Genomic DNA, 14,816 nt, shown 5'->3' on the forward strand with positions numbered 1-14,816 from the left:
TAACTGAATTTTACAAGGATATTTTTTTAAAGCCCTTTAAGCCATAAGCTCCTGAGGAAAGGTAAATGTTTGTTTTGTCCTTTTCTTTTGGATTTTAAGCCAACTTGGTCATATAGGTCCAAATCTTGTAATCCTTCTGCTTATTTGATTTCAGTTAAAAAATTTATTTGTTAGTCACTCATTTATTAAGCTTGGGTCAAGTTGGTGGCCCATAGGATGGATTGCTGGCTCTAGAATCAGGAGGACCCAAGATCACATCTGGTCTCAGATACTAAATAGCTGGATGACCCTGGACAAGTTATTTAGCTTTGTTGGCTTCAGTGTCCTATTCTGTAAAAATGAAGTGGAGAAGTAAATGCAAATCACTCCAGTATCTCAGCCTAACAAAACAAAACAAACCCCAAAAAGGAATCACTGAGTCAGATATGATAGAAAAGCAATAACATTTATTATCTGATACTTTGAATTGATTTGGGGGAGAGATTTAGACCTATAAACAAACATTTGGATAGCATTCAGCCAGTAGAATTGTTAATTTCTGGTACTAACCGAACATTTTTTCAGATTTAGAATTGTAGGCTCATAGATTATAGATTTAGAAGTGAAAGGGAGGGGGCAACTAGGTGTCTCAGTTGGACGGAGAGTCAGACCTAGAGTTAAAGAGATCCTGGGTTCAAATATGGCCTCAGATACTTCCCCAGCTTGCCTAGCCCTTATTGCTCTTCTGCCTTGGAACTAATCTTGAGTCCAAGACTGAAGGTTAAGGTTAAAAAAAAAAAGTGGAAGAGATTAAAGGAGCCACTGAGCCCAACACCTTACTTTATAGATTATCCATTAAGTGATTCACTCAAACTCAAGTAGCTAGTAAGTATTTGTGGCAAAATTCAATTAGTTTTTACTAATGCCAAGTACAATCCTATCCACTATCCACATATTTCATTCACTGCCTGACTATAGGACAAATGCTATGAATAGCAATAATACAAAAGAGGATGATATTTAGCACTGATATAGCACTTTTAGGTTTGAATTCAAATGCCCTGTAATAATATTACCTCATTTGATTCTCACTGTAACCTTATGAGGTAGGTACCATTTACAGAGGAAGAAACTGAGGCTGACAAGTTAAATAATTTCCCCAGGCTTACATGGATAAGTGCGTGAGGCAGGGATCAGGCCTTCCTGATTCCTGGTTTAGCACTATCGATACAGTTGTATGCAAGACATAGAAACCCCCAAGATGTACTTAAAACATGCATTTGTTTTAGGTTATGAGGTCATAGGATGCTTAATACAGAATCATGTGCTGGCTGATTTTTTTAAAAATATTTTTTAAACCATTCTCGTCTTGGAATCAAAAATTGGTTCCAAGGCAGAAGAGTGGTAAGGGTTGGGCTGTAGGAGTTCAGTGACTTGTCCAAGGATCACTGCTAAGAAGAGTCTGAGTCCAGATTTGATCCCAGGACTTCCTATCTCTGGCCCTGGTACTGGTGGATTCTTAAATAAATATAATATATAATAATTAAAATGCGACATGTAATATTTATAGATTGGTTTTGTTAAATATTAGTAAAAAGAATTGTTTTGGTCACAGTTTATAAAATTAACTGTTAAGTCATGAGGATGATAGTAGCTTTTAACAATTTAATTCAATATAAATATAGTATAAGAAAGAAACAAGGAAGGAAGGAAGGAAGGGAGAGAAGGAAGGAAGGAAGGAAGGAAGGAAGGGAGAGAAGGAAGGAAGGAAAGGAAAGAAAGGAAGGAAAGGAAGGAAGGAAAAAGGAAGGAAGGAAGGAAGGAAGGAAGGAAGGAAAAAGGAAGGAAGGAAGGAAGGAAGGAAGGAAGGAAGGAAGGAAGGAAGGAAGGAAAATTTTATTTCCTAGTCTACCACTCTAAAGTATGGTCTGTAGAATTTCAGGTCACTCCCCCAAAAGGTTAAGATCTCCATGTGGAAGTCCAGTAGTCTCTTCAGAGCAAGAGTGTTACCAGCCCACCAATGCCAAATCAAACCCATCAAACTCAAGCCAAAAGCTCTCCATCTCTTCTATGGTTTCGTCTTTTATAGTCCTTTTCTCCACTTCCCTTCCTGTCTCTCTGAGCTGATCTATCACATCTCAGGAACCAATCCAAGTTTCTCTGACCCAGACTCGTAGCCCTTAGTTCCGGGTCATGTTCCTAGCTAAGGCTCTTAACCTGCGACCTCTGTTTAGAGCTTTCCAGCCACACTAATGGGATGGGTCGGATGAGAAGAAAGTTCATGACTCTGGGAGGAAGGGGTTCCCTTTACATAACCCCAAACAGCCAATGATAAAGTTGGAGCTCTATGAAATGTGTTTGGTTTTTGGTTTTTTTTTACTGTATTGTCTCCCAAATTTCTGTTGTTTTGGAATCTCATACACTCTTAGCTTATTGAGTCAGTAAACTGATTACTTAAAGTAAACCAAATAATGTATGATTAATCGGAGAGTAACATCCACAAAAGGCAGGACATTTTCTGTCTTTTTTTTTTAACCCTTAACTTCCATCTTGGAATCGATAGTGTGTATTGGTTCCAAGGCAGAATAGTGGTAAGGGCTAGGCAGTGGGGGTGAAGTGACTTGCCCAGGGTTGTACAGCTAGGAAATGTCTGGGGCCAGATTTGAACCCAGGACCTCCCATCTCTAGGCCTGGGTCTCAATCCACTGAGCTAACCAGTTGCCCCCTCTCTGACTTCTTAATATTAGAAATAAGATCATTTTGATGGAATATTCCTCCAGCCTAACCTTCCTATGGATTCATATAGAATTTTAAAATAAATAGAAATGAGAAGTCAGCTAGAATTTCCACTGACCTGCCAGTGACTTATATGAAGCTATCTTCCCCATTGATGATAGCTAGATGACCTAGTGGGTAGTGCACTGGGCCTGGAGTCAGGAAGACTTGAGTTCAAATGTAGTCTCAGACACCCACTAGCTGTGTGACCCTGGACAAGTCACTTGGTAAACAACATCAGCATCTTTGCCAAGAAAACCCCACAGACGGTGTTGGCATTCTTTGGCCCATAAAGAGTTGGATGTGACTGAACAGGAACAACAACAAATCTTTCCTGTTTGTTCCATCCATCCTGAGACATGTGTGGCTTCAGAAAAACCTTGCTGGACTTAAATCTGTAGAATAGCCAGAGGTCAACTGTTATCATCAACATGAAAGAGCTGCCTCAAAAAGTAACTACAGAACTCTCAGACCAGGCTATGGCAAGGATTCTGCTTTCCCAGGGACATGAATGTCACAATCAATCCATTAGCAAGCTTTTTTCCTATGCCAGGCTCCATTCTAATCACCAGAAGACCCACAGAGTATGTATGAAATCTGCCTAAATAAGTGAGATGCAATAGAGGCTCTTATGTAAGAAAGCAAACTATAGCTGCGTCTTGGTGGGATGAAACACAAGATCAGATGATGGCTCTGGAGATGTGGATCTTATTCAAAAGAAACTACATTAGTGAAAGGAATATGGGAGAAGGGTAATAGTGTTCATTAAGGAGTGTTTTCATGTGAAAATTCTGGGGTCAGAGTTGAAAATGAGATGTGATGCATTTGAGTAAAGATCATTGGAGGCTAAACAGAAGCAGCATTATCATAAGACTAGACTATGATGAACCATCTGGACAGAATAAAATAGATGAGGAGTTTGTGAAATGGATCATAAGCCAGGTCCAGAGCAGGATTTGCTTGTGAAAATGGGCTTGTATTATTTGGCCAACAGCTAGAATTCCCTCTCTGTCAAAAGCAGAGCAGCTAATAACACCTTTTGTTTTGTTTTTTAACCCTTACTTTCCATCTTAGAATCAATACTGTGTATTGGTTCCAAGACAGAAGAAAGGTGAGGGTTAGGGCTAGACAATAGGGGTTAAGTGACTTGCTCAGGAAGTTGCTGAGGCCAGTTTTGAACCTAGGACTACGCCTGAATCTCAATCCACTGAGCCACCTAGCTGCCTGCTAGCTATTAACATCCTGATTTGTGTTCATGATAATTTCTTTCTTCAAAAGATAGAAGAGAAAAATGGGAAATTCTATTTTGTATATTCTCACCAAGAAAAAGAAATTAGCTGTGTAGGTGGAAATAAGGGTGATCTTAAGAATTAAAAAAATAGGAGCAATATTGTGAATTATAGAAAGGCAAATGTCCCATTTAAAAAAAAAAGGAAGAAATGGGAATATATCATGTATAAACCATTGTGCTTAGCTTTTATAACTATCAAAACTCTAGGATGTATTGTTGGAGTGATGATGTATGAATCTAGAACAGGAAAGAGCCAAAATTTGTTTGTTTGTTTTTTTTCCCCAGCATATACTTATGTCCTTTTTTTGATGGCATTTTACAGATCAAGGATGGTTTTCGTGCCTAACACTTTCATGTTTTGAAAGCACTTCATATATACTGTATCATTTTATCCTCACAACAGATTTGTGAGTAGTGCTGCTGTCTCCATTTCATTGATGAGTAAAGTGAGTCTCAGAGAAGTTAAGATATTTGCCCAACTTCACAAACAATAAGTTATCAGAGACAGGATTTGAACCAAGTTCTTTTCTTTTCTTTTCTTTTCTTTTCTTTTCTTTTCTTTTCTTTTCTTTTCTTTTCTTTTCTTTTCTTTTCTTTTCTTTTCTTTTCTTTTCTTTTCTTTTCTTTTCTTTTCTTTTCTTTTCTTAACCCTTACCTTCTGTCTTGGAGTCAATACTGCGTATTGGCTCCAAGGCAGAAGAATGGTAAGGTCTAGGCAATGGGAGTTAAGTGACTTGCCCAGGGTCACACAGCTGGGAAGTGTCTGAGACCAGATTTGAACCTAGGACCTCCCATCTCTAGGCCTGGCTCTCAATCCACTGAGCTACCCAGCTGTCCCCACCCAGTTCTTTTAGACTCCAAGTCCAGTGCTCTTTCTGTTAAATTGTGCTATCTCATGGTTGACTTAGATTTTAGCAAGGTATTTGATCAAATGTCTCATTCTATTCTCATAGAAGAATTGAGAGATGTGATAGAGTGAGAGAATGAGAGTGAGAGAAGATAGATAGTCAATTAACATTTATTAACTACCAGCTATGTGCCCAGCACTGTGCCGAGTGCTAGTTGATAGGATATTTGGATGAATATAGACCTGGTCAAATGCCCAAGGCCAAAGAGAACTCATTAATGGCTCAATGTCAACTTGGATGGATATTTCCATTGGACTGCCCCAGGGATCTGTGTCTGACCCTGTGCTGTTTAACATTTGTTTTCAGTGACTTAGTTTTGTGCATAGAAGTCACAAATATCACATTGGGGGGGGGGGGAAGGATACCTAGCCTACTGGATGACAAAATCAGGTTTCTGTATGGTCATGAGAGGCTAGAACTCTGGATCAAGTTAAAATTTAATAGAAATAAATGTGAAGTCTTACATTGGGGTTTAAACAGTCAACTTTGTGAGTACAAGATTGGGAGAGGCATGTAAGGTAGCAGTTTATCTGATAAAGATCCCCTGGATTTTAGTAGACTGAAAGCTATCTTAGTAGTATAATTGACTTCAAAACTCATTAATGTGATACTGGATGAAGTAAGAGAGGTTTAGCTTCTGGTAAGACTAGGATCTAAAACAGAGGCTTGTATGACCATTTGTTATACAAGAGAGGGGAGTCTTTTTCAGGAATGCATTGGGCTAGATGGCCATTGAGGTCACTTCCAACAATGATACTCTGATCTGGTATTAGAAGACTTGTTTTCTCTGAACCCATGTATGTTAACTTCAGAATCACACAGACTCACAAATAAGGAGGTTTATAGAATAATAATTGCTGTACTTGCTTTGATATGTGGTATATGTGATCTATTCCACTGGTGTGGCCTCTTTTTTTAACTAGTACTAGTTTGTTTTGATGATGACTGCTTAGGAATCTAGTACTAATAGATTCCTTTCCTTCCAACTTTCATTTTTCATTATTACCCTTGAGATTCTTGATATTTTGTTCCTCTGTATGAATTTTGTAATTTTTTCTAGCTCTATAGAATATTCTTTTGGGAGTTTGATTGGTATAGCACTGAATAAGTAAATTTAGGTGGTTTTATTTTTGTTAGATTGGTTCAACCTACCCATGAGCAATTACTGTTTCTTCAGTAAGTACCTTAATTGAGCATGGATATGTTTACATGAATGAATATTTTCTCTAATAGTTTCACATTTTCCAAATTCATAATTATGACAGGTGTCATAAAATTAGTGGAGGCAGCACTTTATAAAATTGAAACATTCAGTATATGAATTCAGAGAAGCTGGTGCCAAACCAATATTTTTTTTAGTGAACAGATTTTATTGAAATGTATGGTGAAAAAAAGTAGCCAGAATTAATATCTAGAGATGTGTATATGTACTTGTATTAAGACCCCAACCAGACTAACAACAGAGTAAGAACATTTTCAACATGAGCTCTGAAACAAAGTTACATTCTGTCTTTTGACAATAATCTTTACCTTTTATTTGTTATCTTGTATATGTATGACTTTTTAAAAATAGACTGAGGATATTTAACTCATAAAGTTTTAGTGTAAGTTGTTGTTCTATAATTAATTGGTGGGGGGATTAAAAACTTATTTTCTTTTTAAAATACATTTTTGTTTTTTAATGCAAAAATGGACTGCTTGCTGCCCCCTATACAAATGTCTACTTGATTTTGCCTGCATCCCCTGGAAATGCATGCTGTGGTGGTATTTTTGGAGAGATGCTCTCTGTGGTTTTGGCCATGAAAGGTAATCTTTTTCACTTGCTTGTATGTAGACTGGTGATGTACATTGAAAGAGACAGCAGAAAGGCCACCCCAGGAAAGGAGCAGCAAAGCGGCAATGAGTACCTGTCAAAATGCCTGGATCTTCTCATCTATCACATTGTGCAGGAACTGCCAGGAATTCTGGGTAAATTGAGCCAAGCTACTGTGACTTGGTGTTGCTTCCTCAATTTCTGCTTTTTCTTGCTTTTCCCTGACTGGGGAATATGTAACTTGTAGAAAACATGGACTCGCTCCAAATATTGTCTTCATTCTCTGTCTGAAGTGACAGAAAAGCCCATCTTGTCTTGGATTTGAGAATAAACTAACTAAAAATAGTTTTGACCTCTAAATCTATCTTATCATTTATTGTAATTTTTCATAAGGAACAAGATCAAGATATTGGTTAATTTTTATTCCAATACTTAATAAAAGGTTTGTTGACTGACTGAAGGGAATACAGGACATTGTCAGTTGCTCAGGGCAGTCAGTAAAAGGTGACTTTTCAAACTATCTAAAGGGAAAGGGTTGATTTTGGAGCCTGAGGGTATAACCCATATAATTTTTTTCATAATGTTTTTCATGATCTTTCTTCTTAACTCATTCTGGAAGGCATTTTTTATCTTGTCCAAGTCCCATCCATTCTTACAGTGCTCTACCAGCATAATAAAATGCAATAGAAAGAGCACTGGGCCTTGACTCAAAAGACTGGGGTCGGAAAACTACTCTTACGTTTAGCATCACTGAGCCTGTTTCCTCCTCTGTAAAATGGGGACAATGATGCTTACCTACCAACTATAGTGTGCTTTTGTGAGGAAAGTGTCTACTATATTTTAACATGCCATATTAATGTGAAATACTATTCTTATATTCAAGAATAAAGCAAAGAAACTTGTAATTATCAAGTCTAATTCAATTGAACAAAAACTTATTCAGTATTTATTATCTATGGATAAAGTGTGAAAATTGGAGGAGTCTTATTTTAATTATTAAAAAGCACTTTATTTTAAAAATAAAATACTATAAATTCTTAAGAAATAGGCTCTATTATCATTCTGTACCAGTTATTAGAAATGATGATCATAATTTTATAAATATGCATATTTTGACAATTTACTTTTGTATTAGCTAAATCTATTCTAATCCCATACTTTTCCAGCAGATGTAGCTATAAACCAGAAATACTAAACATATGAAATTAGTTTTAGTAGTTTATATTAAAATATTCTTTGGCTGGGGAACACAGACTATTAAGTCATGTTGATGAAAATATCTTCCCACATTTCCCTCCCTCTTTTCCCATCCTCTTAGAACATTTGGAGATTTCTTATCTTATTATTGAGAAAATTCATATTGATGATAATGATCAAAATGTTGATATAGTTTTAATTGTTCTTTATAACTGTTCCAAGCTTACAAATTAAAGGACAGAATTTTCCTCAATGGATACTAATTTTCTTTTCTATAGAAAGCAGTGGTAACTGAGATACTCAACCTTGGTATGTAATAAGGGACTCTAGTTTCTATGAGATATTTCACATGTAATAAATTACTAGACAATGTCTTATTCTTGCTGAGAGGTTGACCAGTATGTCTCACCAAAAAATAATTCTTCCTTGTGCTGACTCTTTTTATAACCAATTGTCATTATCATCAGGCATATCCCACATACTCCTCTCACCATTCACTAACCCTTGACTCTTTTCATGAATATGCTTCATTCTCCCATGTCCTGCCCCTTGAATGGTACTAAATTAATATCCCATTGGATTTACATGTGGGTAGTACCTTCAGTTTGTGGTACTCAATGTCATGTTTTGCAGGTGATGTTCTCAATGCTTTGGCTAATGTTTCTGGCCGCAAACACCCATCAACAGTACAGGTTAAGCAACTGAAGATCTGTCTTCCAATGATGCCTGTAGTGCTTCACCTTGTGACCTCACAGGTAGGATTTACTTTTTAGAAACAACAAAAAAAAATGGAACCCAAATTTGACTCACTTATCTTTCATTTGAATATTTGCATTGCTTATATGTTAGAATTCAAAAACAACAAAAAGCAATAAAAAATGCAATTTTAAAACATTACTTGAAATATAGTTTTATGGATTCTTATGTATTCAGTCTATCCATACTCTCTTTGTACAGGTATTCCGTCCCCAAGTTGTAAATGAGGAGTTTCTTTTCAGCTGTGGGACTTTGCTTGTAAGTAATGCTTTTAATTTTTCAAGTTTGTATGTGATGCCTCTACTGTGTCTGGGATTGTGTCAGTGGGGTAATTTAAAAATCCAAGTGGTATTCAATTTTCTCCAGGGAAGTGACCTTTTTTTTAATCCCTTGGCTGTAATAAAATTTGACATTTGGAAGAAAATGAATTCCCTTCCAATAACGTTTTTGTTCAGTAGACAGCCGTAAATAGGATGAACTTCTCCATAGAAACATGGTTACAGATTGTGATATTATATATCATGAAAAATCCTAAAATAACAAAATGGTTAAAACAGAATTTAGAGAATTCTTTATAATCAGTATCTATGCATTTTATGTCATTTAATAATGCAATTTCTTAACAGTTTTAGTGATTATATCTTCAAATTATATGTGCTGGTTTTTTACATTTAATTTTGAAATTATAAATGGCAATGAAAAGCAGCCTATTATATTATCTTTCGCTTCAGTCTTTGGTTCAGGGGAGTATTCTTTCCTGGTATAAGAATACAGCAATTATGTTATCTTTTTCTCCTTGCCAGTTATATTTCCCTTCTTTTTAGTTGATGAAATGCTGAGCCTTATAACAGAGAAAATGAAGACATTTGTCATCTTTAACATCTGCAATCTTACTTTGATATTAACAATACAGACTTTGAAAAATGCCATGAATCTCTCTGTTCAGAATAAGATAGTAATTTGCCTTTGTACTGTTAATTTAGAATGTAAAAACAATTGTCACTCAAAAAAGGAAAGGTTTTTTTGAGAAGTTATACTTCAGGAACAGATATGATGTTTTGAAGAATAAATGTTTCTTATTGGTCACTAACTGTAAAGAATCCATATATTCAGGTAAGGTAGTATAAATGAGTCTGTATTTTCCAGTTTCTGGTAATTCTATTTTTCCCCATGTGTCAAATTAAACTTCTTTGCATAAGCATAAACTATAATCTTTTAGAAACTGAAGTTTCTTATTCTAAGTTTCAGGGAGTGTCTTTTATTTGTAATTTACAGATTATATTTGTATGAATATCACATAGACATTTATTCAATAGCATAGAGTTGTGTTGGTGAACCTGTGGCACCATGCCTGAGGACATTATTCACATTACCTGCCTCTCTGCCCAGCAGCCCAGCTCTTCCTCCCTCACCTGTCTGGGGTAAGAGGGCAGCTCACATGCAGTATGAGGGTGCAGTTTGGGTACTCGATCTCTAAAATGTTCGCAATTACTGGCATAGAGGAAAGATCACTTGTCTGCAAATCAGTAAAATTGGGTTCTAGTTCTCATTTTACCACCTCCCTTGGTCAAGTCACTTCACTCTGAAATTTAACTTGTCTATTAAATGAGAAGTTTGGACTAGATCATTTCTAAGTTCTTTTTTAGTTCTAACATTCTTTGAATATGTTAATGACTTTCTGCCATGTTTTAATTTGTAACTGATGATAAAAAAAAAGGGACTGACTGCTCGTAGATTATGGTGGTTTATACATTTCTTGTCCCCTGTTTTGGGAGGAATAAGGAATGCTTGAAAAATCCAAGTGTCATTAAATAGTCATTTTTTTCCCCTTGAAGAATTATTCTTAGTTTGCTGGGGAATTTATTCTTGATTGTAATATCAATTCTTTGACTTCCAGAATATTCCTTTAATGTGATAGCTACTAAATCTTGTGCAAATCTCTCTGTAGCTCCATAGTATTTGAATGGCCTTCATCTTTGAAAATTTGGAAAAAATATGTCAGAATGAATCTAATTGACATTTACATATCAAGAACAGATGCCAACATTAACATAAAGCTCCAAAATAAGAAATAGTATGAAAAAAATGAGCAAATAATAAACAAACTTCTGACTATAAAAGTATAAAATAGAGAAGACTAAGACATCAGCCCGGAAAAAAGACAATGAAATCACAACAGCTGCAAGCAAAGCCTTAAAGAAAAATGTGGATTAGACACAAGCCCAACAAACAATTCCTGTTAGAACTCAAAAATTACTTTAAAAATTAAACAAGAAAATTGATTAAATGAATTAAATTAAAAAAATAAAATTAAAAGAGTGGTAAATAAAACAAGAGTTGTAGAAGAAAAATTAAAGAATTTAAAGCAAAGGAAGAAAATTATGAAGAAACAAAAGTTTAGTAAAAAAGAAAAAATACTGAAGAAAATAACTTCATGAAAGGGAAAATTGGCTAAATGGAAGAGGAGGTACAAAAATTCACTGATGAAAATAACTCTTTTCAAAGAAGAATTGGCCAAATGGAAAAGAAATCAGAGAAGTTCACTGATGAAAATAATTTCTTAAAAATAAGAATTGTGCAACTGGAAGCTAACAATTCCATGAGACATCAAGAAACAATAAAACAAAGTCAAAATAATTTTTAAAAATAGAAGAAAAAGGGTACTATATTAACAGAAAAACAACTGGCCTGGAAAATAGATCAAAGAGAAATAATTTAAGAATCATTATATAACCTTAACACCAAGATTAAAGAAAAGAGCCTAGATATAATATTTCAAGAAATTATCAAGGAAAATTGCTCTACTATCCTAGAAATAGGAATTAAAAGAATCTACTGTGACTACCTGACAGTTATTCCAGAGCTCCTTGGTCAGGGAGATAATGCCTCAAGTAAACAGAAAGAAACCATTCAAATACTGTGGAGCTATAGATAAGATCACACATGATTTAGCAGCTATCACAGTAAAGGAGCAGAGGGCTTAGAATATGATATTTTGGAACTATATATCAAAGAACTGGAATTGCAATCAAGAATAAATTATCCATCAAAAATGAGAATAATTCTTCAAGGGAAAAATGAATATTTAATGAAATTGAGGATTTTAAAGCATTCCTAATTAAAAGATGAGTTGAATAGATAATTTGGCTTTCAAACTCAAGAGAATCATAAAAAAATAAACATTAAAGAGAAATCTAAGGGACCTAATAAAGACTAAACTGTTTACTTTTTTACATGGGAAGATGGGACATATGTCTTCTAAGAACTTTATCATTATTATGGTAATTAGAAGTATTCTGCATAGAAAGTGTGGGAGTGAGCTAGTTATGATAGAATGATATAAAAAATGGACAGTTGAAAAAAGAGGAATGTCCTGGAAGAAGAGAGAAAGGAGAAAAATGGGAAATCTTTCTCACATAAAAGAAGTGTACAAGGAAGAAATTTTATGGTGGGGGAGAAAATGGAGGAAAGGGGTGGGGAAAGAGGTGACATCTAATTTGGTTCAAAGAAGGAAATGGTAATAGAAATCTCTCTTGCCCATTAGGAAAGTAGGAGTGGGAGGGAATGTGAAAAACAGTGCTAGTTTTGGGAATAAAATGAATAGCAGATAAAATAAAGCAATACACAGAAGTAAAACAGATTCTAAAGGGTGGATAGAATAAAAAGAGAGACAAGGATAAACAAAAGATAATAGTATGGAAGGAAATACTAATCATGACTGTACATGTGAATGGTATAAACTTACTCATAAAACCAAAACAGATAGCAGAATGAATTAGAAACCAGAATCCAACAATATGGTTTTTAAGAAATACATTTGAAACAGAGAGACATTCAAAGAGTTAAAATAAGGAGCTGGTACAGAATCTATTAGTAATCTTGATCTCAGACAAAGCAAAAATAGATCTAATTAAAAGAGATAAGCAGGGGAACTGCATCTTGCTAAAAGATACCATTGACAATGAAATAGTATTCATGATAAAAATATGCACCAAATGGCATAGCATCCAAATTCTTAAAGGAAAAGTTAAAGTTATTACAAGAAGAAATAGGCAATAAAACTACACTAATGGGAGACTTCAACTTTCCTCTCTCAGATATAGATAAAATTAGCCATAAGGTAAATAAGAAGGATGTAAAGGAAATGAATAGAATCTTAGTAAAGTTAAATGTGATAAACTTCTTGAAAAAAACTGAATGGAAAATAGAAAAGAAGTATATAGTTTCCCCAGCTGACATGGCACCTTCACAAAAATTGACCATGCATCAGTGCATAAAAACCTCACAAGCAAATTCATAAAAGCAGAAATATTAAATATATCCATTTCATACAAGAGTGCATTAAAATAAATAATCTAATCCTAAAGAATGAGTGGGTCAAAGAACAAATTATAACAACTTTAATGATTTCATTAAAGAGAATGGCAACAATGAGACAAAATTCCAAAATTTGTGAGATACCACCAAAACAACACTATGGGGAACATTTATATCTCCAAATGTATACATCAATTAAAGAGAAAGATCAGATCAATGAAATGGGCATGTAATTAAAAAACTAGAAAAAGAACAAGTTAAAAATCACGAATTAATCATCAAAACAGAAATCTTGAAAGTCAAAAGAGAGATAAATAAAATCAAAAGTTAGAACACCATTAAATTACTAAATAAAACTAGGTCATTAAAATAAAAGATGAGCCATTCATTAATATTATTTAAAAAGAAGAAAACCAAATTACCAGTATTAAAAATGAAAAATAGCAAATGTACCAACAATGAAAATGATGTTAAGGCAATGCTAGTTTGCCCAATTATATATCAATAAAACTGAATGAAATATATAAATATTTACAAAATCATTTACCAGAATAACAGAAAAAAATAGAATATTTAACCTTTTAGACAAAGTAATTGAATAAGCTATCAGTGAACTCCCTTAAAAAAATAACCAGGACCAGATGGTTTTACAAGTAAATTCTTGCTGTTTAGTCGTTTTCATTAATATTTGACTCTTTGTGACCTCTTTTGTGGTTTTCTTGGCATAGATATTGGAGTGGTTTGCTCTTTCCTTCTCCAAATAATTGAACAGTTAAAGAAACGTACACAGACAGGGGTACGTGGTTTTCCCAGAGTCACACACTAGTTGAATTCAGTTCTTTCTGACTCTATGCCCAACCTAGTGAATTCTATCAAATATTAAAGGAGCTGTTGATTCTAATTCTATGTAAACTATTTGGAAAAAAAGGTTAAAATAGAGTCCTGCCAAATTCCTTTTATGACATAAATATGATTTTGATAACTAAACTAGAGAAAGCAAAAGTAGAAAGAAGACCATAAACCATTTCTTATAATGAATATAAATGTTTAAATTTTAAATAAAATACTGGCGAAGGGATTATAGTAATATATCACAAAGCTTATACTATAGATAGATGGGATTTATACCAGGAATTCAGGGCTATTCAATATTAGGAAAACTATCAACATAATTGACTTCATCAGTAACAAAACCAACAAAAATCATATGATTATATCAATAGTGTTTTTTACAAAATGTAACACCCATTCATATTAAAAACACTAGAAAGCAAGGGAATCAATAGAGTCTTTCTGAAAATGGTAAGTAGTATATTTCTAAAACCAAGAATAAGCATTATTTATAATGCGGAAAAAATTGAAGCCTTTTCAATAAGATCAGGAATGAGACATACCTACTATTATTCAACTTTGTATTAGAAATGCTAGCTATGATAATAATACAAGAAAAGGAAACTGAAGTAATAAAAATAGGCAGTGAGAATACAAAACTATCACTTTTTGTAGATGACATAATGATAAACTTAGATAATAAACCAAAAATCTAGTTGAAATAAGTAACAACTTCAGCAAAGTTATAGAATTTAAAATAAACCCACTTTTCCCATTTTACTACCCATTTACTACAAAAAAAGGAAGGAATAGAAAGAGAAATTCCATTTAAAATAACTGCTGACAGTGTTAAAGATTTGGGAGTCTAACTGCCAAGACAAACCCAGGAATTTTATAAGAACACAATTACAAAAAAAACTCTTCACTGAATTAAAGACAGATCTAAATG

The 14,816-nt window shown here is 34.2% G+C and overlaps 1 protein-coding gene across 2 annotated transcripts in view; it reads left to right on the forward strand.

Moving 5' to 3' along the window:
- The window catches only part of ULK4 (unc-51 like kinase 4), a 678,848-nt gene that overhangs the window by 231,626 nt on the left and 432,406 nt on the right, over nt 1-14,816 (forward strand). For both annotated transcript variants that reach the window (XM_007505056.3, XM_007505057.3), the window contains exons 23-25: nt 6,788-6,921; nt 8,597-8,718; nt 8,921-8,977. In XM_007505056.3, the coding sequence (XP_007505118.1) occupies nt 6,788-6,921; nt 8,597-8,718; nt 8,921-8,977 (313 nt within the window). The remainder of the gene's footprint in view (nt 1-6,787; nt 6,922-8,596; nt 8,719-8,920; nt 8,978-14,816) is intronic.

Source organism: Monodelphis domestica, chromosome 5 (assembly GCF_027887165.1).
Source record: "Monodelphis domestica isolate mMonDom1 chromosome 5, mMonDom1.pri, whole genome shotgun sequence".
Classification (NCBI taxonomy): domain Eukaryota; kingdom Metazoa; phylum Chordata; class Mammalia; order Didelphimorphia; family Didelphidae; genus Monodelphis; species Monodelphis domestica.